This window comes from Tamandua tetradactyla, chromosome 3 (genome assembly GCF_023851605.1).
Source record: "Tamandua tetradactyla isolate mTamTet1 chromosome 3, mTamTet1.pri, whole genome shotgun sequence".
Lineage (NCBI taxonomy): Eukaryota > Metazoa > Chordata > Mammalia > Pilosa > Myrmecophagidae > Tamandua > Tamandua tetradactyla.
This window is the reverse complement of record NC_135329.1, coordinates 165043942-165069580: the sequence shown is the minus strand read 5'-3', so window position 1 is coordinate 165069580 and position 25639 is coordinate 165043942. Positions and strand designations below refer to the sequence as shown.

At 38.8% G+C, this 25639-nt stretch overlaps 1 protein-coding gene across 7 annotated transcripts in view; it reads right to left on the bottom strand.

Moving 5' to 3' along the window:
- The window catches only part of MYO1B (myosin IB), a 204468-nt gene that overhangs the window by 146310 nt on the left and 32519 nt on the right, over nt 1-25639 (bottom strand). For 5 of the 7 annotated variants that reach the window (XM_077154500.1, XM_077154499.1, XM_077154504.1 and 2 more), the window contains exon 2: nt 20266-20409. In XM_077154500.1, the coding sequence (XP_077010615.1) occupies nt 20266-20400 (135 nt within the window). In that variant the 5' untranslated portion in view covers nt 20401-20409. The remainder of the gene's footprint in view (nt 1-20265; nt 20410-25639) is intronic. The other 2 variants (XM_077154501.1, XM_077154502.1) reach the window with 1 other exon arrangement.

Genomic DNA, 25639 nt, shown 5'->3' with positions numbered 1-25639 from the left:
CTTGGTAACCATAAAGAAAATATCTAAAAAATCTACCCAGAGGGAAAGCATATAGGATTCAAACTGGCTTATTACAAAAGAGCATCCAAACAAAAATGAGGGCAGTAAGGAAGGAAAGGAAAAACAAAAAATATAAGATTTATGAAAATAATTACACAATTGACAGAAGTAAATCAATATACAATTTTTCAAGTGTATGTACACGGATCATTCTCTAAGATAGACCACATATTAGGGCATAAGAGAAGCCTCAATAAATTTTAAATTATTGAAATCATAAAAAGTAACCTCTTTGGCCACAAGGAAATGAAGCTGGATATCAGTAACAGAAGGATAGCTGGTAAATTTACAAACATGGAAATTAAAGAGCACACTCTTAACAATCAATGTGTTAAAGAAGAAATGAATATCAGTAACAGAAGGAAAACTGGTAAACTTACAAACATGGAAATTAAAGAGCACACTCTTTTTTTTTTTAATTTTTTTATTAATCAAAAAAAAGAAAAGAAATTAACACAACATTTAGAAATCATTCCATTCTACACATGCACTCAGTAATTCTTAGTATCATCACATAGATGTATGATCATCATTTCTTAGTACATTTGCATCGATTTAGGAAAAGAACTAGCAAAACAGCAGAAAAAGATATAGAATGTTAATATAGAGAAGAGAATTGAAATAATAATACTAATAAAAAAAATATATATATATAAAGGAAAAAGAAAAAAACAAAAACAAAAGATACAAACAAACAAACAAACAAAAAACTTTATTTCAGGTGCACCTTCATTCAGTGTTCCAACATAGTTACATTACACTTAGGTATTATTGTGTTGTCCATTTTTGAGTTTTTGTATCTAGTCCTGTTGCACAGTCTGTATCCCTTCAGCTCCAATTACCCATTATCTTACCCTGTTTCTAACTCCTGCTGGTCTCTGTTACCAATGAGATATTCCAAGCTGATTCTCGAATGTCGGTTCACATCAGTGGGACCATACAGTATTTGTCCTTTAGTTTTTGGCTAGACTCACTCAGCTTAATGTTCTCTAGGTCCATCCATGTTATTACATGCTTCATAAGTTTAGTCTGTCTTAAAGCTGCATAATATTCCATCGTAGGTATACGCCACAGTTTGTTTAGCCACTTGTCTGTTGATGGGCATTTTGGCTGTTTCCATCTCTTTGCAATTGTAGATAATGCTGCTATAAACACTGGTGTGCAAATGTCCGTCTGTGTCTTTGCCTTAAGTCCTTTGAGTAGATACCTAGCAGTGTATCTACTAGCAGTGTCGTAATCCATTCTGCCAGTCTTTGTCTTCTGATTGGGAAATTCAGTCCATTAACTTTTAGTGTTATTACTGTTTGGATAATATTTTCCTCTACCATTTTGGCTTTTGTATTATATATATCATATCTGATTTTCCTTCTTTCTACACTTTACTCCATACCTCTCTCTTCTGTCTTTTCGTATCTGACTCTAGTGCTCCCTTTAGTATTTCTTGCAGAGCTGGTCTCTTGGTCACAAATTCTCTCAGTGACTTTTTGTCTATAAATGTTTTAATTTCTCCTTCATTTTTGAAGGACAATTTTGCTGGATATAGGAGTCTTGGTTGGCAGTTTTTCTCTTTTAGTAATTTAAATATATCATCCCACTGTCTTCTAGCTTCCATGGTTTCTGCTGAGAAATCTACACATAGTCTTATTGGGTTTCCCTTGTATGTGACAGATTGTTTTTCTCTTGCTGCTTTCAAGATCCTCTCTTTCTCTTTGACCTCTGACATTCTAACTAGTAAGTGTCTTGGAGAACGCCTATTTGGGTCTATTCTCTTTGGGGTGCGCTGCACTTCTTGGATCTGTAAATTTAGGTCTTTCGTAAGAGTTGGGAAATTTTCAGTGATAATTACTTCCATTAGTTTTTCTCCTTCTTTTCCCTTCTCTTCTCCTTCTGGGACACCCACAACACATATATTTGTGTGCTTCATATTGTCATTCAGTTCCCTGATCCCCTGCTCAAGTTTTTCCATTCTTTTCCCTATAGTTTCTGTTTCTTTTTGGAATTCAGATGTTCCATCCTCCAGTTCACTAATTGTAGCTTCTGTCTCTTTAGATCTACCATTGTAGGTTTCCATTGTTTTTTCCATTTCTTCTTCTTTGTCCTTCACTCCCATAAGTTCTGTGATTTGTTTTTTCAGATTTTCTATTTCTTCTTTTTGTTCAGCCCATGTCTTCTTCATGTCCTCCCTCAATTTATTGATTTGGTTTTTGAAGAGTTTTTCCATTTCTGTTCGTATATTCAGCATTAGTTGTCTCAGCTCCTGTATCTCATTTGAACTATTGGTTTGTTCCTTTGACTGGGCCATATCTTCAATTTTCCGAGCGTCATCCATTATTTTCTGCTGGTATCTTGGCATTTGATCAGATTTCCCTGGGTGTGGGACCCAGCTGGTTGAAAGGTTTTTCTGTGAAATCTCTGGGCTCTGTTTTTCTTTTCCTTTCCAGTAGGTGGCGCTCGTGGCACTCGTCTGTCTGCGGGTCCCACCAGTAAAAGGTGCTGTGGCTCCTTTAACTTGCCAATCCGAATCTCGCAGTCGGCCCGGGAAACCGCACGTGGAGGGGGGGGTCGCCGGCCGCTGCAGCTTGGGGGAGTGCCAGTCCAAATTGCCCAGCTGGCCCGTGACACCAAGTGTGGCGGGAGGGCCCCGCTATCCAACGTTCCCAGTCAGACCGGGGAGCCACGTGCGTGGAGGGGACCCCAGTCGCCAGCCGCCCCGGCCGGGAAAACACGCGCCCCTCGGGTATCTCACCGCAGCGGATTCTCCCTGCCCGTTCAGCCATTCCAGAATGGGGTACGCTGTCTTTTTGGTCTCTGTCGTGACTCCGGGAGCTGTTTCGTATTGTTTCTGTTTCTTTAGTTGCTGTTCTGGAGGAGGAACTAAGACCCGCGCGTCTTACTAAGCCGCCATCTTCTCCGGAAGTCAAAGAGCACACTCTTAACAATCAATGTGTTAAAGAAGAAATTACAAGGGAAACTATAAAATACTTAGAGACAAATGAAAACAAAAGCACAACATACCAAAACTTATGGGAACACCGCAAAAGCAGTGCTCAGAGGGACATTTATGTATAGATGAATTCCTGTATTAAAAAAAAGGAAAAGATACAAATAATTAAAAGTCAAAAGAAAAAGGTAAAATTACTACTGATCTTATGAAATAAAAAGGATTATAAGAGAATATTATAAACAATAAATACCAACATTCTTCTAGGTAATCTAGAAGAAATGGAAAGATCAGTAGAAATATATCAATTACACAAAATGACTCAAGAAGTAATAAAAAACACCAACAAACCTATAAAAAGTACAGAGATTGAACCAATTATCAAAAACTTTCCATCAAAATTCCAAGGCCTAATGGCTTCATTGGTAAATTCTACCAAACATTTAACGAGGAATTAATACCAATCCTTCTCAAACTCTAGCAAAGAACTCAAGAGAAGGGAACACTTCCTAATTTATTTAAAGAGGCCAGCATTACTCTGACACCAAAGCCTAGTAACAACAACATAAGAAAAGAAAATTACAGACAAATTTCCCTATGAAGATACTAGGGAGATGGAACTAACTGAAGTTCTGGAGAGGCTGGGCTTAGCTCAATTGCTTTTTGAAAAGGGTACTAAGTACATGCAATTGGAAAAGAATAGTTTCTTCCACAAATGTTGTTGGGGAAACTGGATATCCACATGCAGAAGAATCAAATTATAACCAACCTCACATCATAAACAAAGATCAACTCAAAATGGATCAAGGACCTAAATATATGAGCTGAAACCAGAAAACTCTTAGAAGATAACATAGGGGCATTTTCTCATGATCTAGGATTTGGCAAAGGATTATTAGATATGACACCAAAAGCACAAACAACAAAAGAAGTAATAGAGACATTTGATTTCAGAAAAATTAAAGTGAAAAGACAACCTACAGAGCCAGAAAAAATACCTACCAACTATATATCAGATAAGGGTTTAATTTCCATAATATAAAAAGAACTTTTACAATGCAACAACAAAAAGACAAACACCCCAATTTTTTTTTAAAAAATGGGCAAAGGATATGAATAGACATTTCTTCAAAGATAGACTTTTCTTCAAAGATATACAAATAGCCAACAAACACATAATAAGATGTTCAACATCATTAGCCATTTGGGAGATGTAAATTAAAACCACAATGAGATATACCTTCACACCCACAAAGATGGCTATTATATAAACAGTAGAAAATAACAAGTGTTGGCAAGGACACGGAGAAGTTGTAACTCTAACGCATTGTTGGTGGGAATACAAATGGTGCAGCCACTTTGAAAAGCAATATGGCAGTTCCTCAAAAAGTTAAACGTAGAATTCCCAGTTGACCTGCAATCCCACTTCTAGGTACATACCCAAGGAGAGTGAAAGCAGGTCACAGACACTTATAGAACAATATTTATTGCAGCATTATTCACAATAGTTAAAAGATGGAAACAACTCAACTGCCCATCAACAAATAAATGCATAAACAAACCATGGTACATAAAGAGTGGGATATTATTTGGCCATAAAAAATGAAGTTATGAGACACACTGCAACACAGAAGAACCCTGAAAATACGCTCAGTGAAATACGCAGGGCACATGAGGATAAAAATTGCATGATCACTTATAAAAGATGACTAGAAATAGCACGTTTGCAGAGCTAGAAAGCAAATCAGAGGTTACTAAGGGAGATGAGGATGGCAGGAAAGGGAAAATTTGTCTGTAAAAATTAACTTAAAAATAATAATAATAATAAAAGAGAGTAGGAAACTCTTTCCAGAGTCCCATCCCCAAAGGTTCTATTTCTTTGGTCTGGGGAGGGAGTGGGTTATCAGGAATTTTTTAAGTCTCCCCAGACAAACTAACCTGCATCCAGGGTTGAAAACCACAGCTTGTGGCCATCTCCTTCAGGACTCAGAAGACTCGGATTAGATTTTTCTTCTCAATTGCAGCAACCAATTAATTTGACCTATCTTCTGACTCACTTTCCTTAAAAATTTTGAAAACACTTGCTTTTTGGGAAAAAAAAAAGAAGCATCTTCTACCCTCACTTACTTTCATTTCAAACTAAGGACCTTGGTGTATGGTATCACAGCACGTTACAGATACACGTTACAAAGAGCAACAACTAATACACATTGGGGGGAGCAAAAGGAGTCATTCTGAAGTTATATCAAATATCTGACTATAACTCATAGTAAGAAATGAAACTTCCAGCACAACCAAGTATGTGTATGTATGTGCATGTAAATCTACAAGAAAAAAGAATTTCATGAAACCATAAACGCGCTTACTATATGCAATACAGTGATATCTGGCGTTCAATTCTACACAATACAACTTTTTTAAAAACTGCTAGTACTAATCAACTAAATAGACTTCATAACCCATTAATGAGATGAAACTTGCAGTTTAAAAAATTCTGCTACAGAGCAGTCGTTTTAGTTTTCTTAGTTCTTGGTCCCTTTGAGATGCCAATGAATGCTCCTGAAAAACACACACATAAACATAAAAATTTACATACAGTTTCAGGATCCAACAGGTTATGAAGTACCCTAAGGGAAGGCACAATGAGCAATATTGGAAAAGTAAGAGAGAAAAGTAAGAAATTATCAAAATAATTCAAAAATGTAAAAATATGGAGCCATTTAGGGTAATATGCAACAGCCCCATGGCTCAGCAGGCCCCAAGGGCTTAATTATAGTACTTTATTACAACATAGCATAATAATCAATGGCCAAAATGAGAGTATTCTGTTTTTAATAAGTACATGTGTAATACATTTTTTTTTATTAATTAAAAAAAGAATTAACAAAACAATTAGAAATCATTCCAATCTACATGTACAATCAGTAATTCTTAATAACATCACATAGTTGCATATTCATCATTTCTTAGTACATTTGCATCGATTTAGAAAAAGAAATAAAAAGACAACAGAATAAGAATTAAAACAATAATAGAAAGAAAAAAAAAACAAAAAAAAACAAAAACAAAAAACCTATACCTCACATGCAGCTTCATTCAGTGTTTTAACATAATTGCATTACAATTGGGTAGTATTGTGCTGTCCATTTCTGAGTTTTTATATCCAGTCCCGTTGTACAGTCTGTATCCCTTCATCTCCAATTATCCCTTCTCTTTTTTTTTTTTTTTTTAATTAACGGAAAAAAAGAAATTAACCCAACATTTAGAGATCATACCATTCTACACATGCAATCATTAATTCTTAACATCATCACATAGATGCATGATCATCATTTCTTAGTACATTTGCATTGGTTTAGAAGAACTAGCAACATAACCGAAAAAGATATAGAATGTTAATATAGAGAAAAAAATAAAAGTAATAATAGTAAAATCAAAACAAAACAAAACAAAACAAAACAAAAACCTATAGCTCAGATGCAGCTTCATTCAGTGTTTTAACATGATTACTTTACAATTAGGTATTATTGTGCTGTCCATTTTTGAGTTTTTGTATCTAGTCCTGTTGCACAGTCTGTATCCCTTCAGCTTCAATTACCCATTGTCTTACCCTGTTTCTAACTCCTGCTGAACTCTGTTACCAATGACATATTTCAAGTTTATTCTCGAATGTCCGTTCACATCAGTGGGACCATACAGTATTTGTCCTTTAGTTTTTGGCTGGATTCACTCAGCATAATATTCTCTAGGTCCATCCATGTTATTACATGGTTCATAAGTTTATCTTGTCTTAAAGCTGCATAATATTCCATCGTATGTATATACCACAGTTTGTTTAGCCACTCTTCTGTTGATGGAGATTTTGACTGTTTCCATCTCTTTGCAATTGTAAATAATGCTGCTATAAACATTGGTGTGCAAATGTCCGTTTGTGTCTTTGCCCTTAAGTCCTTTGAGTAGATACCTAGCAATGGTATTGCTGGGTCGTATGGCAATTCTATATTCAGCTTTTTGAGGAACCGCCAAACTGCCTTCCACAGTGGTTGCACCCTTTGACATTCCCACCAACAGTGGATAAGTGTGCCTCTTTCTCTGCATCCTCTCCAGCACTTGTCATTTTCTGTTTTGTTGATAATGGCCATTCTGGTGGGTGTGAGATGATATCTCATTGTGGTTTTGATTTGCATTTCTCTAATGGCCAGGGACATTGAGCATCTCTTCATGTGCCTCTTGGCTATTCGTATTTCCTCTTCTGAGAGGTGTCTGTTCAAGTCTTTTTCCCATTTTGTAATTGGGTTGGCTGTCTTTTTGTTGTTGAGATGAACAATCTCTTTATAAATTCTGGATACTAGACCTTTATCTGATATATCATTTCCAAATATTGTCTCCCATTGTGAAGGCTGTCTTTCTACTTTCTTGATGAAGTTCTTTGATGCACAAAAGTGTTTAATTTTGAGGAGTGTGTAATACATTTTTAAAAGGTATCTAACAACAACAAAAATAAATAAATAAAAAACTTCTTTCAAATTAAATATTGAAGCACAAGCTTTACTTATTTGTGAATCTCAATTAAATGGATCTACAATGCCAGATAAATAAAACATCATTCTATATACACAGAAAGTTGGAACAGTCTCACATCTTTTATATCATAATTCTTCCCAGGGCAAAATTAAGATCTTTAGCAGGTCTGAGAACGATTCAACTCTCCATATAAAATTTAAAATAAAATTATAACTAAACCATAAAATGTAAATAAGGAAATCCTACAATCACCTGTTTTCACCATAATGACTACTTCGAGGCTTTCTTTGAAATATCAAATTCTTCTAAAATATATTTGTGATGCCAGGGCTCTAAGTAGACGTCCCTTCTGCCTACTTACCAGCTTCTTCCTTATATTCTGCAGAATGAATTTTAGTTATTTGTTTTCATGTCTCTGGAGTTCCTCAACCTGTTAAAAAGCTGGCACATATGTACACTTGAGTGCCTTCTTAGCTAAACTATTCTTAAATCCCCATAAGAGAAGTATGAAGTTTCTGTCTTAATGTTCACAACAATGCAGCACAAAGAAATTAAGGGATATTGACCATACTATCCAGCAAAAGTAGAATTAAGACAAAGAGCCAAAAATCTACTGTCTTTTCATTAGAGCATACAACCCATGCTGTCTGTCAGACCTGAGAAGCTTTGGCAAAAAGTGGCCAGGACGAATGCGTAATCACAGGACATTCCTCTTGTATGATGCCTTTACAACCAGGTCTTCAATCTTTGCGCAATAAAGAGCTACTCCATTCGAAAGAAGCCTCCATTTGACCATTTCAGAAATGCTAAAACCCTTATGCCCCAGGAATAAACAAAAAAGGGGGGAAAGGAAAAGGTCTTCTAAGTATGGGGGAAATTTTCATCTCAACTGAGAACATTTTTTAATTGTTTTTCCCAGCACCCCAAATCGCACCTACATCATGAAGAAATCCAAGACGTTTTATCATACTCACCCTTTAAGTTCACAAGTGAACCAGAAAAGTGGCAATGCACAGGCAACATTTATTGAAATACCTTACTTAACATTAATTATTTAGCCTATAATGACATCTAAGAAATACTTTTAAATGTATAAAAGTTCTCTAAATCCAAGTCCACAAGTCATGCTACTTTCACCTCTAAAGGAATAACAGCTGAAATCCAGGATGATTAATACTCAAGTAAAAAAAATATATTTCCATGATTGTGCAATGGCACCGAGTAGCCAGACTAAGTTTAGGCTACAGCCATTTAACAAGCAACAACACATTTATGGAGGGCCTTCTTTATGCCAAATGCTGTGTTAGGTATAGTGGAAAATAGAAGGTATTCTCGTAGTTCGTGTCCCACAAGGAACTTGTAATATAGCTTAGGAGGCAAGGCTTTTATACGGTGAAACATTAAATTTAAGAGTCAACTACGTTAGACACTGAAAAACATGAAATTGTATTTAAGTGATACTTTGTTAAATAAGTCACTAATCTTCTAATCTTACTGTCCAAATAAGTACTTTGGGTTTAGATGAAGGAAAGGTCACTGTGAACTGCAGAGGTCTCAGAAAGCTCCAGGGAAAGATTATTTAAGCAGATCCTAAAAAAGATGGGTGTGATTTGCATAAAGCAATGATCACCAAAAAGTGGCATAGGAGATTATTTTAGGTGATAAGTGAATCTCCCTTTTTTTTTTTAATTTTACTAAAATAAGTGTTTCATTCAAAGCATATTTTTGAAAAAGTATGATTTGCACATCGAGCCCATGATTTCAGAGATCTTAATACTTAGAACAAAGTTAAGAAGGTAGCATTGTTTATACAATATTTCAAATATTTTTGAAGCATTAGAACATGATGTGACATTTAGTCTTAGGGAAATGCTCAAACCCTTAAGTCAAGATGGGCTGGGTTTGAATTCGGTTGTGTCCCTTACCAATTATGTAAAGGTAGGCACATTAGCCAACTTCTTCAAGCTTCCAGCTTCCTCATCTGTACATGGGGAACTTATGCTAGTTCCTCCCTCATTTAATTCTGAGTATTATATGAGATAGTGTGCAAAGCATTAAGCAAAGCAACAGATGCACAGCAAGCATTTTATAAATATTAGCTCTTATGATTATATAAACTCACAGTTTGGTCCTATTGGAATCTATCAGCCACTGTAAATAGCCAAATCATGCCTTCAAAGCCTACATCTACATAAAATATTAGTATCTCATGAGTCCCATAAAGCCCCAATTTTTTTATTTGGAGATTAAATAATGCATTCTTGCCTTTTTTAATACAGTTGTATTGAGCTATACTCACACACTACACAGACCATCTGAAGTATACAATCACTGTCTCACAGTATCATCACATAATTGTGCATACATCCCCATGATCAATTCTGGAACATTTTCATTACTCCAGGAAAGAAATAAAAATAAAAAATAAGACCCAGGGCGGGCCACAGTGGCTCAGCAGGCAAGAATGCTTGCCTGCCATGCCAGAGGACCCAGGTTCGATTCCTGGTGCCTGCCCATGTAAAAAATAAATAAATAAAATAAAAATAAAAATAAAAATAAGACCCAAGTCCTCCCATACTCCTTACTCCCCCCACCCATTACCGATAGTATGGGTGTACAAATTTGTTAACTGTTACTGAAAGAATATTAAAATGCTACTGTTAACCATAGTCCACAACTTGTAATAGGTACATTTTCCCCCATGTAGCCATCTATTATTATTTTTTTAACATTTGTTCCCCCTATTATTTATTTATTTTTAATCCATATGTTTTACTCATCTGTCCATACCGTAGATAAAAGGAGCATCAGACACAAGGTTTTCACAATCACACAGTCACACTGCGAAAGTTATATCATTATATGATCATCTTCAAGAAACATGGCTACTGGAACACAGCTCTACAGTTTCCTGCACTTCCCTCTAGCCTCTCTAATACAGCTTAGACTAAAAAGGAAGCCCAAATCTTGATGACTCTTATGAAAGGTCTTTGTATACAGGGAATCAAAGAGTGCTTAGATGAACCTGTGAGGAATGTCTCAAAGCAATTAATATTATAAGTCTATTGATTGTGGTGAGGAATGCACAATTACACGGTGATACTGTGGGCCACTGATTGTATACTTTGGATGAATTGTATGGTATGTGAATATAACTCAAAAAAATTGAGAAAAAAAAAAAGGATACTGAAAAAAATACCATTTAAGACAAGCTGGTGGAAATCTTCAGAAATGACAGTACGTGTTTACTATATGACAAGGAATCCATCCTCACTTGGATCCAAGATCTTGGGAATTTGATCCCAAGACATAAAGACATTATGTGCAGTCTTTTAAATAGACATCTAAAGGATTTCTCAAACTCCCTTGAAGAGGGCCTTTGTCTTAATTCACCTCTTTCATTGTTATTTAGACACAGTTCCAAATTGTGCAAAACAGATTGTGCCAGTTTGAAACTATTATGTACCCCAGAAAAGCCATGTTTTTATCTTGATCCAATCTTGTGGGGCCAAACCTATGGTTTAGGGTGGAAAACTTTGATTGGATTGTTTCCATGGAGATGTGACATGCCAGGTTGTGAGTGTGACCTTTTGACTAGATGGAGATGTGGCCACCCATAAGGTGGGTCTTAATTAGATTAATAGAGACCTCTGCGGGGTGGGCGGACGGAATTCTGGAGATACTTGGGAGTTCCGAGCAGATGCCCAGACACAGGCAGAGCCCAGCAGACATCGCCATGTGCCTTTCCATGAGATGCTAAACAAGCCAGAACCCAGGTTGTGTCCCAGAGAAGCTAAGTGAAGGCTCACAGATGTTTAAAGAGAAAACTGGCATCAGCAGCTGGAAGCAATGGAACCAGAAACAAGGACCAGCGTCCCATGTGACAGACACAGGCCTTTCCTGGATGCCTTAGTTTGAACATTTTTCTGGCCTTATAACTATAAACTTGTAATGTAATAAATTCCTTTCATAAAAGCCATTCCATTTCTGGCATATTGCATTCTGGCAGCATTTAAAAATCAAAACACTAATCTCGGGGGTGGGGCGGGAGTCAAAACACTGACTCAGTGAAAATTACAAGGGTAAGATCAATAACAGACGTAGGTTTTTGTCTGGTATCTAAATAAATGTAATGCCGTCTGTATACCTCACATCCCAGTGTAACAATCACATTTGGGGTACATGTGCAATATATATATAAATATTACGAATACTGATACTCTAATAATAGCTACCAGTTATAGAATTTTCTGTTGTGCTACACTAACCAACTCATTATATCCTCCTAACAAATCTATAAAGTAAGTACGATTACTATCCCTATTTTTACAAAGGAAAAAACTGAAGGCACAGAAAGATTTAAATAACTTGCCTAAGAAAGTTCTCCCAGTTAGCCTGCAGCAGGGGTCAGGGACCATCCTGCGGCTCTGCAAGCGACTCCTGCGTTCTCGGTGACACCAGGACAGAGACTCGGGATCTGGTCAGGCTCCTCAGCCGGCACAGAAACGCTCTCAAGTTACATCAAGTAATGAAACCTTCCCTGTAATAATAACAATAAACACACCCAGGAACCGCTGAGAGACCAATCACGGAGCTTCAGGAAAAGCTGGGGCCTGACAGCGCCCAAGGGCCCAAGGCAGCGCTTTGGACAGAGGTAACACGCCTGTGTAAAGCTTTCCTCTCCAGTGCCTCATCCCCTGCCTGCGTTCCTGCTGCTTCTGGGTCTTCTCCTACCTGCTTCCTCATCTTCCACTCCTGGCTGCCCTACGACTTCGAAGGCTCTTACTCAGAGTTTGTACTTGCAGTGCCCCATGACAGCATCTCTCAGCATTGTAACAGCCAGCCTCTGCTTCCACTAACTTTTTTTTTTTTCTGTATTTCTCATTTCAGTCTAGCCCAGTGCATCCTTCTATCTATGCTGCGCCTTAAAGTCTAAAATCACTAGTCTTAGACCAGGGGCCAACACGTAGGCAGGGATCGTGCTGGCCGCAAGCCTGTCAGGCAGGGTCACTGGTCCAAGACATGTCTAAACTACCATCATGTTATAATCTTTTATTCTTGTCTGCCACTCATTTCGGACTACGAATTAAAGAACTATATACGAGGCCCATGCCAGGATGAAACACTGGCTAAAAATATCCCCTAGGGCAGCCTGTACTTTTAGAGCAGGATAATACAATACTATCATTTCTTCATTGAGATCAACTGCAATGCCATGAGGATTTTCCAAATATGTACCACTCTTCAGACCAAATAAAACTCTCTTAACTAAGGGACAGAAAGGTGCTAGGTTATTGGTATACGACTTGCTGTAAATCTTAAAAATAACATTATGTGGTTAATTGAAAGCAGTAGTACAGAAAAAATAGAATTTGTACAATGACAGCCAAGGAGGGAGGCAGGGAGAATGGGAGGGAAAGGGGAAGGCGGGGAAAAGGAAAGAAAGAGAAAGATTCTAATTACAAGGCGACCTCAGTGCTGGAAACTTTGAAGAAAAGCCATTGTGGGTTTCTAAGTTTTCCAGACAGTCACAGGACCTACCACGTTCTCTGCTCTTCCTACGTGACAGCCACAGACTGAGAGGCCCTCAACCCCCACCACAGCACGTCGTCAACTGACCCTCAACTACTCACCGCGGTCACACTGCTTGTGAGCAGCCAAGATTCAAACTCAGGTCTGTGTGTCTAAAAGCCCCTGCCCTTCCCAACAGGTCACATCGCATCGCACCTGCTGTCCCTTCTGACACAGCTTGATGAATAAAACAACCTCTCTTGAGGATTATCATTAGAACTCACCTGTACTGCAGATGTGACACAGACATGGATGACTTATAGAGGGATGGGCTGAATTGGCCACGTGTCCCTTAGGCTGAATTGCTTCCCCTACCTCCTCTGCCTTGTGCTTATAAAGCTGAAGGACCATGTGCCGCTGTCAATCGCCTGCCAATCAGTGAACATGGCTGAAAACAACCTTCTCCCACCTTCGGGGAGGGGGCAGTAGGAGGAATCATCCCCATGGTTGCTGTCACATCCCTCTGACTCGTGCGCACTGCGTAAATGATCACCTGTGACTTTAGAACTGAGCACGCTTGTTCCACATCACTGCGCCGAGGGTGCTAATCAACTCGTGGCAGGAACGCCAATCTGCATTTCAACATTTGTCCGAGTCGTTTTGAGATTGCTTTGTTCCAAACCTACATGGCTCTTCATGACCATACCCAATTATTTTGAACAGCACTGTATAACCGGAAAGACTTTCGTATTAGCTGGATCATTTAGTCCTCACGGCAGCTGTGTAAAGTCAGCAGGACCATTATTAAGAATATGGACTCGAGAACCAGACGGCCTAGGTGAGAATCCTGGCTCCAGCACCTACTAGCTGTGTGACCCCAGACAAGTTACTTGGCCTGTCTGAGCCTCAGTTTCTTCCTGTTTAAAAGGCAAGATCATTTAAAAATCTACAGCGCGATGAACTCTAACAAGAATTAAGTAAACAAATAAAGTGCTCAGAACAGCCCCTGGAACACAACAAATGTTGGTTGCTATCATTTTAGCAATAAGAAAATAGAAGCTCTAAGAAGTTAAGGGACTTGCCAAGGTTACACAGCTAGTAAAGTGTCAGAGCCAGGACTGAGCTTAGTCCCCACCACACTGCCTCCAAATAATGACACTACTGAAGCCCTGACATTGGGTTTTATTTCCCCCAATACCAACTTCAGGTATAGCTGCAACCAGAATATTTTAATTCACGCGGTATAAACATCTTACAAAAATTTCAAGTGCTCTAAATAATACAGTGCCCAGATGATGAAATCATTCTCTCAGCTTAGTAAACAAACATATAAATGCGTGTGAACTTGGAAAGTTTTATAAGGAAAGAATTTTCCAGTCGCCAGAGGTTTCAAGAGAGCTTGCAAGTGTTGAAACTGGCAAGTTATTACCAAAATGACTGTTTTGAAAAGTATTGTAAAGCTTTCCAAAAGACAAACTGTGCTCAGAAATTAGACACAACATTTCTCTGAAGCCTCATGATTTGCTATTTTTCACCAGCTTTATCTAGCCTTCAAATGCCATGTCTCCATTCTAAACACCAAAGTCTTACTCTTAAAACCACACACAACTTGTCCTCTATGTTTACCTTAACACTGTACCTTTGCAATGAGCTCCAAAGGGCCCAGTACGGCTCACAACAAACCCCTCGCGCATAATCAAATCTAGGAATTTTATTCTTAACAGGTCAAGGATCCCTCTCCCTTCCCTACTTGGTCTAGGTGGGATTGGACGTAGCATTCAAGATGTCCTTGTTTCACTCAAACCTGTTCATTGGTTAAGGCCCACCCATTCCGAGGAGGAAGAACTTCCTCCTGGTTCCAACTCCAGGACAAGAAAATTCATTTTTCATCAAACTAACATAATCTGTCAGATTACACACCAGGCCCTTAACCACTGATACTTCTGGGGAACAGGAGTAAAGAGGTAATGAATGAAGAAAACCACTATTTTATGATAAATAGGCTTGTCTAATTTGAATTCTCTTTTCAAAAGTTATGTATGAGTTTTGTAATTTTTAAAACATAACGATCTTTTTAGAGGAAAATTTTTTTTAACTTGGAGAACAGCTGGCTCACAGGAAGAGCATTCAAATGGAGGTCTGAACTCTAGCCCTCGCTCTCTGCCAACAACCACGTGAGCCGGGAAAAGGACGGAGCCTTAGAGGACACCACAGTCCTGGCCACCACCAGGGCGGGGTCTGCTGAGACCCTGACACCGGTTAAGCCACACCCTGCCTCCTGACCCACAGATGCAGTGAGATTTAGGCTGGAAGTTTGTGGGAAGCTGTCACGCAGTAAGAGAAAACTTCTATGCCACTCATGCCAAATTCCCAGGAACATATGTTATAATACCCATGAGCTAGGGATTTCATGTGTATAAATGAAAAGTGCTTTTGAACTTCAAATAAATATATAAACATTATGGAGAATTATTTTTATTTACTCTGCAATATTTTAAATAAAATAAATCTCACACTTGAGCCTCTTTCATAACAGAATGAGATCGCAACCTTATGGGGATCCTAATTCTTGTACTAACTTCTCAAAAATCAAGATAATCTGTACTTTTTTTTGAAGCAGTAACTCTTATGACTATAATTAGTTTAACTTAAGATCCTAAAACTGGACTAGTTGGGACCTCTATATCTGCATGGTCCACAGACGGACAATTCAGACAGAAAACAAACTAAATTTACTTGTCAGCACCAAAAATATCCAATTGTCAGAGAACAGATACCTTGGTTCTTTAGTTTCCAGATTTTCCCTGGGTCTTGCTAGTACATAAATTGTAGCTCTCAGTTCCTGAACAGAACCACAGTCCTGACCAGTCACCCTAAAAACAGAATTACGTCTGGCTGGGTCTCAGCTCTGCCATCTATATCACAACCAAGTCCACGTGAAATTCTGCCACCATTCTGTCCGGCTGGTTGTGGGGGGGGGGGGGGAGGCTAAAAGGTCTGACAAAGGACAGAAAGCACAGAGAAAAGCAGCTCTTGGGAATGTCAAGCTAGCACTGCCCAGTCACTGACCCCACTAATGGCCATTGAGAAACAGCATGTCCTGCAGCTGGTCCCGGCTTCAACTGCACCCTGCCAAGAGGGAAGAGTAGAAGCAGAACACTCTCTGGGACCCTGCATGGTACCCCATCAGCACAACTTTTTCTCTCTATGTCATCTCACCTGATCCTCACCCTCCCTAACTCAATAGCCCAAGGCCCTTACTGCAAAGACAGCAAGTTTCAACGTCTGAATCTGTTCTAGTTTTAGACACCATTGCATTCTGCCTATGAACTAACTCGGTGCTTTTTAAACAAGTGTGTGAACCTTCCTCAAAGTGAGGAGCAGCTATTCCTGGAGCATGTTTTACTCAAAGAAGGAGGGGGCAGGAGCAAGTTAGATTAAAATATATATATATTCATTACAAAATAGAATAAAACTTTGAATTATTTTAGAACTTAGGCTTTCCTTAAAGTTCCCCTAAAGTGAATTGACTTCTGTCCCCAGAATCCCTGTTTACTCTTCTCTGCCATTAGGAGTTCTCCAGGAGAAAAGTTTAAGAAGCATGCCATCGTGTGCTCTTGGAGCCCAGACTCAGGTGGTATAAGGTCCCTATGGGCACATCCTTCTGTGTGGTGTGAACAATGATCAACCACTCATTACACAATTCCCCATCAAACCTGTGAGGAGTTTACAGTTGGTGAGCTCTTCAGTATCCACTCCCCTTTTCCCCTTCCTAACATACAGACATACAGGGTTGGATATCCACCCTTCTCCCACACAGCCCATCTACTTAGAAAAAAGTTGAGCCGAGCCCAACGCTAGAAGGGGACATCATTTTTTTTAAAACCACTAACTCATTCCAATCTCCTGGCCACAGTCTTTGGTTTGAGGTGGGCATATGACTCAGTAGCCTAGCCAGGATGTATCTTAGGATTTCTACTTGGAGTGTTAGAAGAGAAGCATTCTTTCTCCTTCTACACGGTGTATGAATGTAAAGCCTGGAATGCTGCAGCTGCTTTGCCACTCTAAAGCCTCAGACTGGAGATCATCTAAAGCCTCAGAATGAAGACAATATCCATGGAAGGCAGAGCAGACATACAGAAAGAAACAAAGTCCTTGGTGACATCAGTGAGCCATGAAATCGAACCAGCTCTGAAAGCTAAACTCCTTCTGGACTTTTAGGTATTCAAGTGACTAAACCTTCTTTTCTTGTTCAAGCCAGGTTGGGGTGAGCGCCTATTACTTGCAACAAGCAAAGTGACGCTCCTTATTAGCTCCAAAAAGCCTCATCCTACCCAGAGCTATGGTTTCCATATGACAAGATCACAAGGGACTCGCTAGGCTCACAAAGAGTTGCGAATGCTCCAGAGAGTTGATAACTCACACCCAGAGGCACAGAAAGCCCTCATGAGAGTGTCACAGGCAGGCACTGTTTCTTGCTTCTAGATATTCGGGGGTAGATAAATGGCCGGATGGAAGAACAGGGTCAGCAGATCCAGAGCTGGTTTCCAAAAGCTGCTGAGGCTGTGGGTATACCCAGAGTTCAAAGGCCTGGGCCAAGGGTCCATCCATTCACAGCCCCCTTATCAGCCATGGCTTCTGAACATACAAATTCAATATGGTGCCCAATAGGCTGGCTTGACAGATCATCCTAGGTGATCACCCACTTTAACAGTATAAGGCAAAGCTATAAAAACACAAAAGGAACTAGAAACAAACAAACAAATGAACAACCTATACCCTGCAGGGCATTCATTTTCTGAGAAAGAATTAAAAAGCAAAGTGAAGTACAAGAGTGAAATGTTGTGTGTCATGTTAATTCCTGCACCAGGCTAAATAATTCTGCAGCAACCCAAGAACAAAAACAAAAACAAAGCAGGAATATTATCAGAATTAAAAGCCAGAAACACGTTTCCCAAGGGTGGTCCTTACACAACATATGGGGTTGGAGCTATGGTAATCAAATCTATCTTACAGGATAGATTTATCTTTCTTTTATAATTTATTTTAATTATAAAAGCAATACATGCTTGTCTTAATGAGTCATAGAATAAGAGGCCTAAAAAGTAACTTTCCTCTGTCCTCACATCCCATCCCACTATGGAACTCCAAGTTAACAAAATACAAACAAATATATGTACACATTTATAAAATCCTCCCTCCCATTTAAAAAAAAAAAGGCTCATACTATATACATGGCTCTGCTAACCTACTTATTTTGCTTAAAATATGATCCAATATGATGCATTTTTTAAAATTATGAAATGAAGATACACATTCATGGAAACGGTATCTCTACAACATCATGGAAAACCTTAATTGATATAACTATCTGGAAACAAACTGCAATTTTCTGCTTTTGTTTTATAGCAGACAGAGCATTCTTAAAATACTTTAGAAAATAAAATTATATAAGAATAAATGCCCAGACATTTTGTCTGCTAAGACTTATGAATGCTAAAGCTTGGCATTTTGTGAAAAGGGGATTGTTTTATTTTTAGCGGCCACAACAAATCAGGTATTTGAATGCATGTAATGTTCTACCTCCTCCATCCTCTTTTCAATTCATCTAAAAGTAAATTGCGCTTCTTAGAGCCAAAAAGAAAAATGATCAGCAACATTAGTAACGATACAATTATTTCTCTTATCTCCATCTCAGTGGTCAATGTTTAAAGTCTGCGTTGTATTTGATATCAGACCATGCTTTCAATTAAAGCTGCAGAACCATCAGGCTTTCCCACCCTGAAAGTCGAACCACTATACTCTGAGGGAAGGTGATACCAGGCTTCATTGCCAAACCACACAATACCACTTCCCTGCTCTGCGATAGGGTTTTTATAACTTTTCCATTTGAATCAGCATTTACAATAACTGTATCTTTGAACTGTAAGGATACCTTAGTTTAGTAGCCAGTTATCAAATTAATATTCCAGAAGTCTGTATGTCAAAAATGTTTGTATGTTTGTTTATTGTTTACAGTAAAAATATTTTTCAAAAAAAAATTAATATTTCAAAAGCAGTATTCACACATCTCATGTTTCCATCAACTTTCTCTCACCTCCAACAATACAAATCAAGTTGGAAGAAAGTTCAACTCCCAGATGATGTCAATTATTTCATAAAGAAATTACCCAAAGTTATCCTTGAAACATGACTGGCTCTCTGGAAAGGAAAGCCACATGTGACATAAATAGCAGAGCGTTGCCTAACATTTCCCCTTACTAATACACACATTTTCTGTTTTCATTTTTGTGAACATCCTACTTTCATATAGCAGGTACAGTAGATTGGATTATGAACCTCAACAAAGAAATGGTCTTAATCTTAATTCCTGTGGGTATAAACCTGTTTAAGTAGGGCCTCTTGCAGATGTTATTTTAAGGCAAAGGACGGCCCAATGAAAGCAGAGTGGGCCTGAATCCGGAAGCCAGAGTCAGAGAAGGCCACGGAGAGAGGCAGGAAGTCAGGAGGAAGCTGGAAGAAAAGGCAAAGGGCATCGCCATGTGACAGGAAAGCCAAGGACACCGAGGACTGCTGGCAACCCGGCACCAGAACACACATCTTCAGGGAGGAAGCAAGCCTTGTCAACATCTAGGTTTGAGGTTTCTTCCAGCCTCAAAACCATGAGCCAATAAAATTATGCTGTTTAAGCCAATCTATTGTGTGGTATTTATGACAGTGGCTCAGGCAAACTAGGACAGCAGGAAATGACTATTCCCAAATCTCCAGGGACCAAACACATACTCTTATCGGGTAATGTGCTCCTGTCCCTACTAACTATAAATGCAAGTTTACTGCCTTCATTGTATCAGTGGCAGCTTCTCAATAATAAGACTTTGCTTATCTTATGAAGGCATCCAAGAAGCTGTCCTCTAGATTTCAAAATTCCTTCATAGGCAGAAACAAAAGTATTCTACTTGATTTAGAACATCCCCACTATCCAGGACAATTCTCTGCATACAGTCTTCCCTCTACCGAAACACCATATGGAAAGCAGACTCACTTGACTCTCATCGATACCCATGTCCCAAATCAAGCAAACCCTTAAAACTCTTTCTGAAGGTATAAACAGATGCCTCTGGAATCTAAAGAACAGACAGAAAAAAAAGCAAAGATTCTGAGGAAGAGCCAGCTCTCTGCCACAAAATGTAACATCTGAACTCCATGGATGGCCTTCAGTGAATACTCACATATATTTCACTATGGTCAAAACGCTTCTTGAGGTTGTCGATGAACGTCTCCTCACTGAGAGGCTCTAAAAGAACCATATCGCCAACTCCAATCATGTTGTCCAAAAGTGACGTTTTCACCTCCGTTTTGGCCATAGTTTCCTGCTGAGGAAGAGAGTAAAAGAGGTCAAGTTAAATGAACAAAATTATTCCAGATGGGTTCTTGGCACCACTGGAAAAATGAAACAGTAATAGCTCTAAACGGCCCCCACCTACCTCACAAAATGTCATAACTGCCCCTCCCTATTATTCAGATCAGGAGTCACTGACATGGCTATAGTTTCTGCCAAGGTACTCGAGCCTCGTTTGCCAACCTGCTGACACAAATGAACCTCCCTCCCTGCACATCCTTCTAGGCAAAGTCCACCTACAGAGAGAGCCACCAGAAAACCATGAACTCGTTTTCTTCTTTAAACTATCCTCTCTCCCCAACCAGAAGCTGCAAATCCTCCAGGAAGAGAGTCTACCCTATCCTCTCCCACCAGTCTGTGTGTCTCAGTACTAGACTTGAACCTGCAAGAATCTGCATCCCCCAGAATTCCATGATGAAATTCAGAATGCATTCCCAAGAAATGTTACACAAATGATGCTGCTAAAATGTACTGAGTATTTGTCACATCTCAGGCACTATACCAGGAACTTTGCATGCATTAGCTAATTAAAAACTCACATTAACTATGAGGTTGGGGGTGCTATCAGGATCCCCATTTTCAGATAAGGAAATTCAAGTTCAGAGAGATTCAGAAACGTGCTTAATTTAACAATCTTAAGAGTCTGTTACATTTTGTATTAAAGAACTAAAGCAGTGCTTACAACATACCATCTGTGGGAGCAAATTTCATCCCAGACACTCAAAACTGACATATAAAGAAAAGAACACAATCCACTTTTTTTTCAATTCTTTTTTTATTAATTTTTAAATTTTTTAAAAAGATATAACAACAAACAAATTCAAACATTCTTAACATATGATCATTCCATTCTACATATATAATCAATAATTCACGATATCATCCCATAGTTGCATATTCATCATCATGATCATTTCTTAGACATTTACATCAGAATTCAGAAAAAGAAATAAAAAAACAGAAAAAAATTCATACATACCATACCCCTTGCCCCTCCCTTTCATTGATCACTAGTGTTTCAATCTACTAAATTTATTTTAACATTTGTTCCCCCTATTACTTATTTTTAAACCATATGTTTTACTCATCTGTTGATAAGGTAGATAAAAGGAGCATCAGACACAAGGTTTTCACAGTCACACAGTCACATTGTGAAAGCTAGATCATTACACAATCATCTTCAAGGAACATGGCTACTGGGACACAGCTCCACATTTTCAGGCAGTTCCCTCCAGCCTCTCCATTACATCTTGAATAACAAGGTGATATCTATAAAATGTGTAAGAATAACCTCCAGGATAACCTTTCGACTCTGTTTGGAATCTCTCAGCCATTGACACTTTGTCCCATTTCACTCGTCCCCCTTTTTGGTCAAGAAGGTTTTCTCAATCCCTTGATGCTGAGTCCCAGCTCACACAATCCACTTTTAATCAGAGGTTGTTGATAGAGTATAATTGCAAAGAGTGGCCTCTATATTCTTAATTCTTATTCCAACTGACATGTGACTATAAGAGCAAAATGAAATTGACATAAAACGAATAAACGAAAAATAGTACAAGTTTACCTTTGGTTCATTGTGAAAGTCTACCAGGTAGAAAAAGAAGCACACTACGAAGGCAGCATTCTACCCCTGCTGCCAACGTACATGGCGGCCAACAAACCAACTGGCAGTGGAAAGTTAAATCCCTAAGGCTCCAAATCAGATCACTGTCAAGAGTACTAAATTTTTGTTCACATATTTAATATATGCACAGAGTAAAGTGTGTATGTGTGTGCACATGCATACATGTGTGACCTTTCCTAATATGATCAGGTTTCAAAACTATACTGGTCTGGGCCATTCCCTCTAAATGTGTCCAATACTGAAGTCAGCTTTGTAGAATCTCAGTATGCTAACACTGAATAATACCTCAGTATACTAATACAGCTAAGTATATTCATACCCCTACTACAAAGTAAAAAGTACATTTGATTCTTTGCATTAAGGATCTTATAGATCTTTATAAACTTTGGTCTGCTCGCTTTGGTCTTAACAATTTAAATAAATGCACTCCTACTCTAGTCTAGAACATAGTATATCTCTTAGAGGCAAGAGAAACTACAGTTAGTTGGGCAGCTTTAATCACAACTGGGAAGGATGTTTTAGTTTCCTAGGCTGTTCAGGCAAACACCATGAAATGGTTCAACTTAAACCATAGGAATTTATTTCTGCATGGTTTTTGAGGCTGGGAAAATGTTCAAATCAAGGCATCATCAAGCTGGCGTTCTGGGGTTGACTGCCAGTGATACTTGGTCTATAGTTTGTCACATGGCAAGATACATGACAGTCTTTCCTGGTCTCTCGCTTCTCTTCTGGGTTCCCTTAATTTCAGCTTCTAGTTGCTTTCTCTATCTTTTAATGTTATTCTCTTATAAGAACTTCAGTAATAGCATTAAGACCCATTCGTTGAGGTGGACCCCATCTTAACTGAAGTGGCCTCAACAAAAGGTCCTTCTTACAATGGACTCACACCCCCCAGAAATGGATTAACTTTAAGAACACGCTTTTCTGGGGTACATAACAATTCCAAGCCACCACAAAGGTCTAAAAATTTAGTAATTCTCAGCTATTAATTACTAGTAATTTATATGCATCTACAAACACATTCTTTATTTCTGATCCTTTTATTTTTAAATAAAAAAGTATGCTCTGAAGAGTCAAAAAAAGAAGCCCAGATGAAACTGAGAGATCCTCCCATAAACAAAACAACTAAATAAGGAAGCCTTTAATTTCTAAAAGAAGAAAATACAGTAACTTTTTTGATAATATATATTTTTAAAATTCATACCAATTATATCTGGATCAGAGTGCCCAGATTTCACTAAAATCTAACAACAGCAACTCTAAGAATGTTTTCAAGCATTTTGAAGTAGGCCAGGATGTGCTTTAGAGCAAAATAGCTGGAGTGGGCACTTATTCTCTGGAGATGCAGCAACAGCTCTGGATACATCTGGTCCAATGCCAAAGTCCACAGAAAGGGTTGCACGGGAATAGAAAAGTGAGTGCCCAACCTTTGTCACAATAAATTAACATTTAAATCAAATTTCAAGTTCTCAGACTCTGCGTAATGCCAAAAGCACTCTATTTGAGATGCATTAAATATAATTTGGCAGATGAGGGAAGACGGTTTAGGAATTAAGGGGAAGTCAACCTCAGATGGGTTTCAAAAGTAACCACCTCAAACAGCAATATAAATTAAGCAAAGAGGTTGAATGGGAACTCTCGGTCCCTGGAGTGGATTCCTGTATATACAGTTTATTTATAGAAACACTGTAGAAAGACAACAGGGCTTTGCTGTAGGTAGCACTAATTAAGCAGCCAACCTTCTCTATAATTAAGTCTGTTACCACCACCTTTTCAAATCTAAGTTTAAAGTAAGTTTGTATAGGTTCTAATTTTTACACTTCTATCCCAACTTTGTAGTCTGAAGGGGTAGGAGATAAATGCTGGCCTCCGTGGGGTGGTGGGGGTAAAACAAATATAAATGGTAAAAGTGAGGAAAAAAAACTGAAAACTTTTGTAAGTCAAAATATAACAACAAAGCAATCCAAATGAAAAGGTGATCACGACATTCATTGAGTTATTCATGCACAATTTTTCTTTTGTATTCTGTTTTTTTAGCATCTAGGTACATTGGGGGAGGAAATTGTACACCTCCTCTCGTTCTCAAGAACATCTAGAAGATGACATGGGGTATTTCGTATCTTCTGACAAATGGATTGTTCTCCCACATTGTGACCACCATATCTTCACAGTCTTGGTTTGACACACTTTGCCATCTCAATTAAATAAGTTGATATATCTCCTCTACCAAAAGAAATTGATTTGTATCTTCTCTGAAGGAGCTATGCTTACCACATAAAAAATTTTCAGGAGCATTTGCTAACTCAACATTTCCATAAGCCATCAGAAGAATCCACATGGGATTATTGGGAGAATTGAAAGAGAATGTACATAGATCACTAGAATCCTTCCTAGTTAACACATATATACCCACCTCACCCTTCCCAGGAGCCCCCATGGAAATGGCTGTGGGTATGGGGAAGCTGATTCTATCCCACGCTCCAGGAGTGTAACAGGATCCAGGCTAAGGCAATCAACACATTTCTACCTCCCAGCCACAATAATTGATTCAGTGCTGGGCATAAGACCCAGCCTAGGTCTTTTGCTTGGTTTACTGGAACAAAGGTTCTCTCTAGCTCTGGATGGTATGACATGCTATTTGGAGCTGATGCAGCCAACCTTGCTTTCATGAGGGGAGCTAATCTGAGGGGAAAGACAAGACACAGAGGAGGGCAGGGCAAGAAAATAACAGAGAATTCACGCTGGAGTCCTGATGACATCATTCACTTTTGGATCCAATTGCACTTGAAGGCTGCTCCCCATCTCTTAAATTTTCAGTCACAAAAGCAAATTAATTCTCAATTGTTGACAGTTTTTGAATTGGATTTCCTATTATTTGCAGCAGAAAACATCTTACCTAATGAAAGAAACTGCTACCAGGAAATGGAGTGTTACAAGTCACACCCTAGAAAGCATGGAGTGGCTAAGACCACAAGGTGGATGGCGTGAGGTTTTGCTATCTTGGACTGGCAAGACGTCCATCTTTGATATTTACTATTGAAACGGCTGATTAAACCATGGTCTGCTGGGCCTTGAGACTCAGACCTTCTACCCGCAATACTAGGGAATTTGAGGGAAATTCAGAGTGCCAGAGTATGCGTTGGGCAAATTTTTTTAAACACAATCTTGCTGTAAAACCTCTCTGAAAGGGCAGAGAGGAGATGATCCAATTGACTGACACCAATGGCTTGGGACTGGTAAAGTTCGTGCTGGCAGAGAGGTACAGGGGTGAAAGCCATAGGAGAGATGTGACCTGTCCTGTGCACCTTCAGTTCTGTGTCACTGGCCTGAGAAAAGAGATACACACTCCCTCCATGAAGAGGTGGCACTTTTGAATGGGAGGTACCACCCCACTCCATTGCTTCTTAGGCTTCTTACTGCCCCCAGGGGGATTCTACTAAACCAAGAGCTAAGGCCGTCATTCTGCAGAGCACCAAGGCCAGATCCAGTTTTCAGGAGACAAATTCTCTGGCAAATTCTAGGTCCAAAACCTTGGGACTCAGCAGTATCTCTGGTTTTGGTTACTAGTCTATGGAAGTAA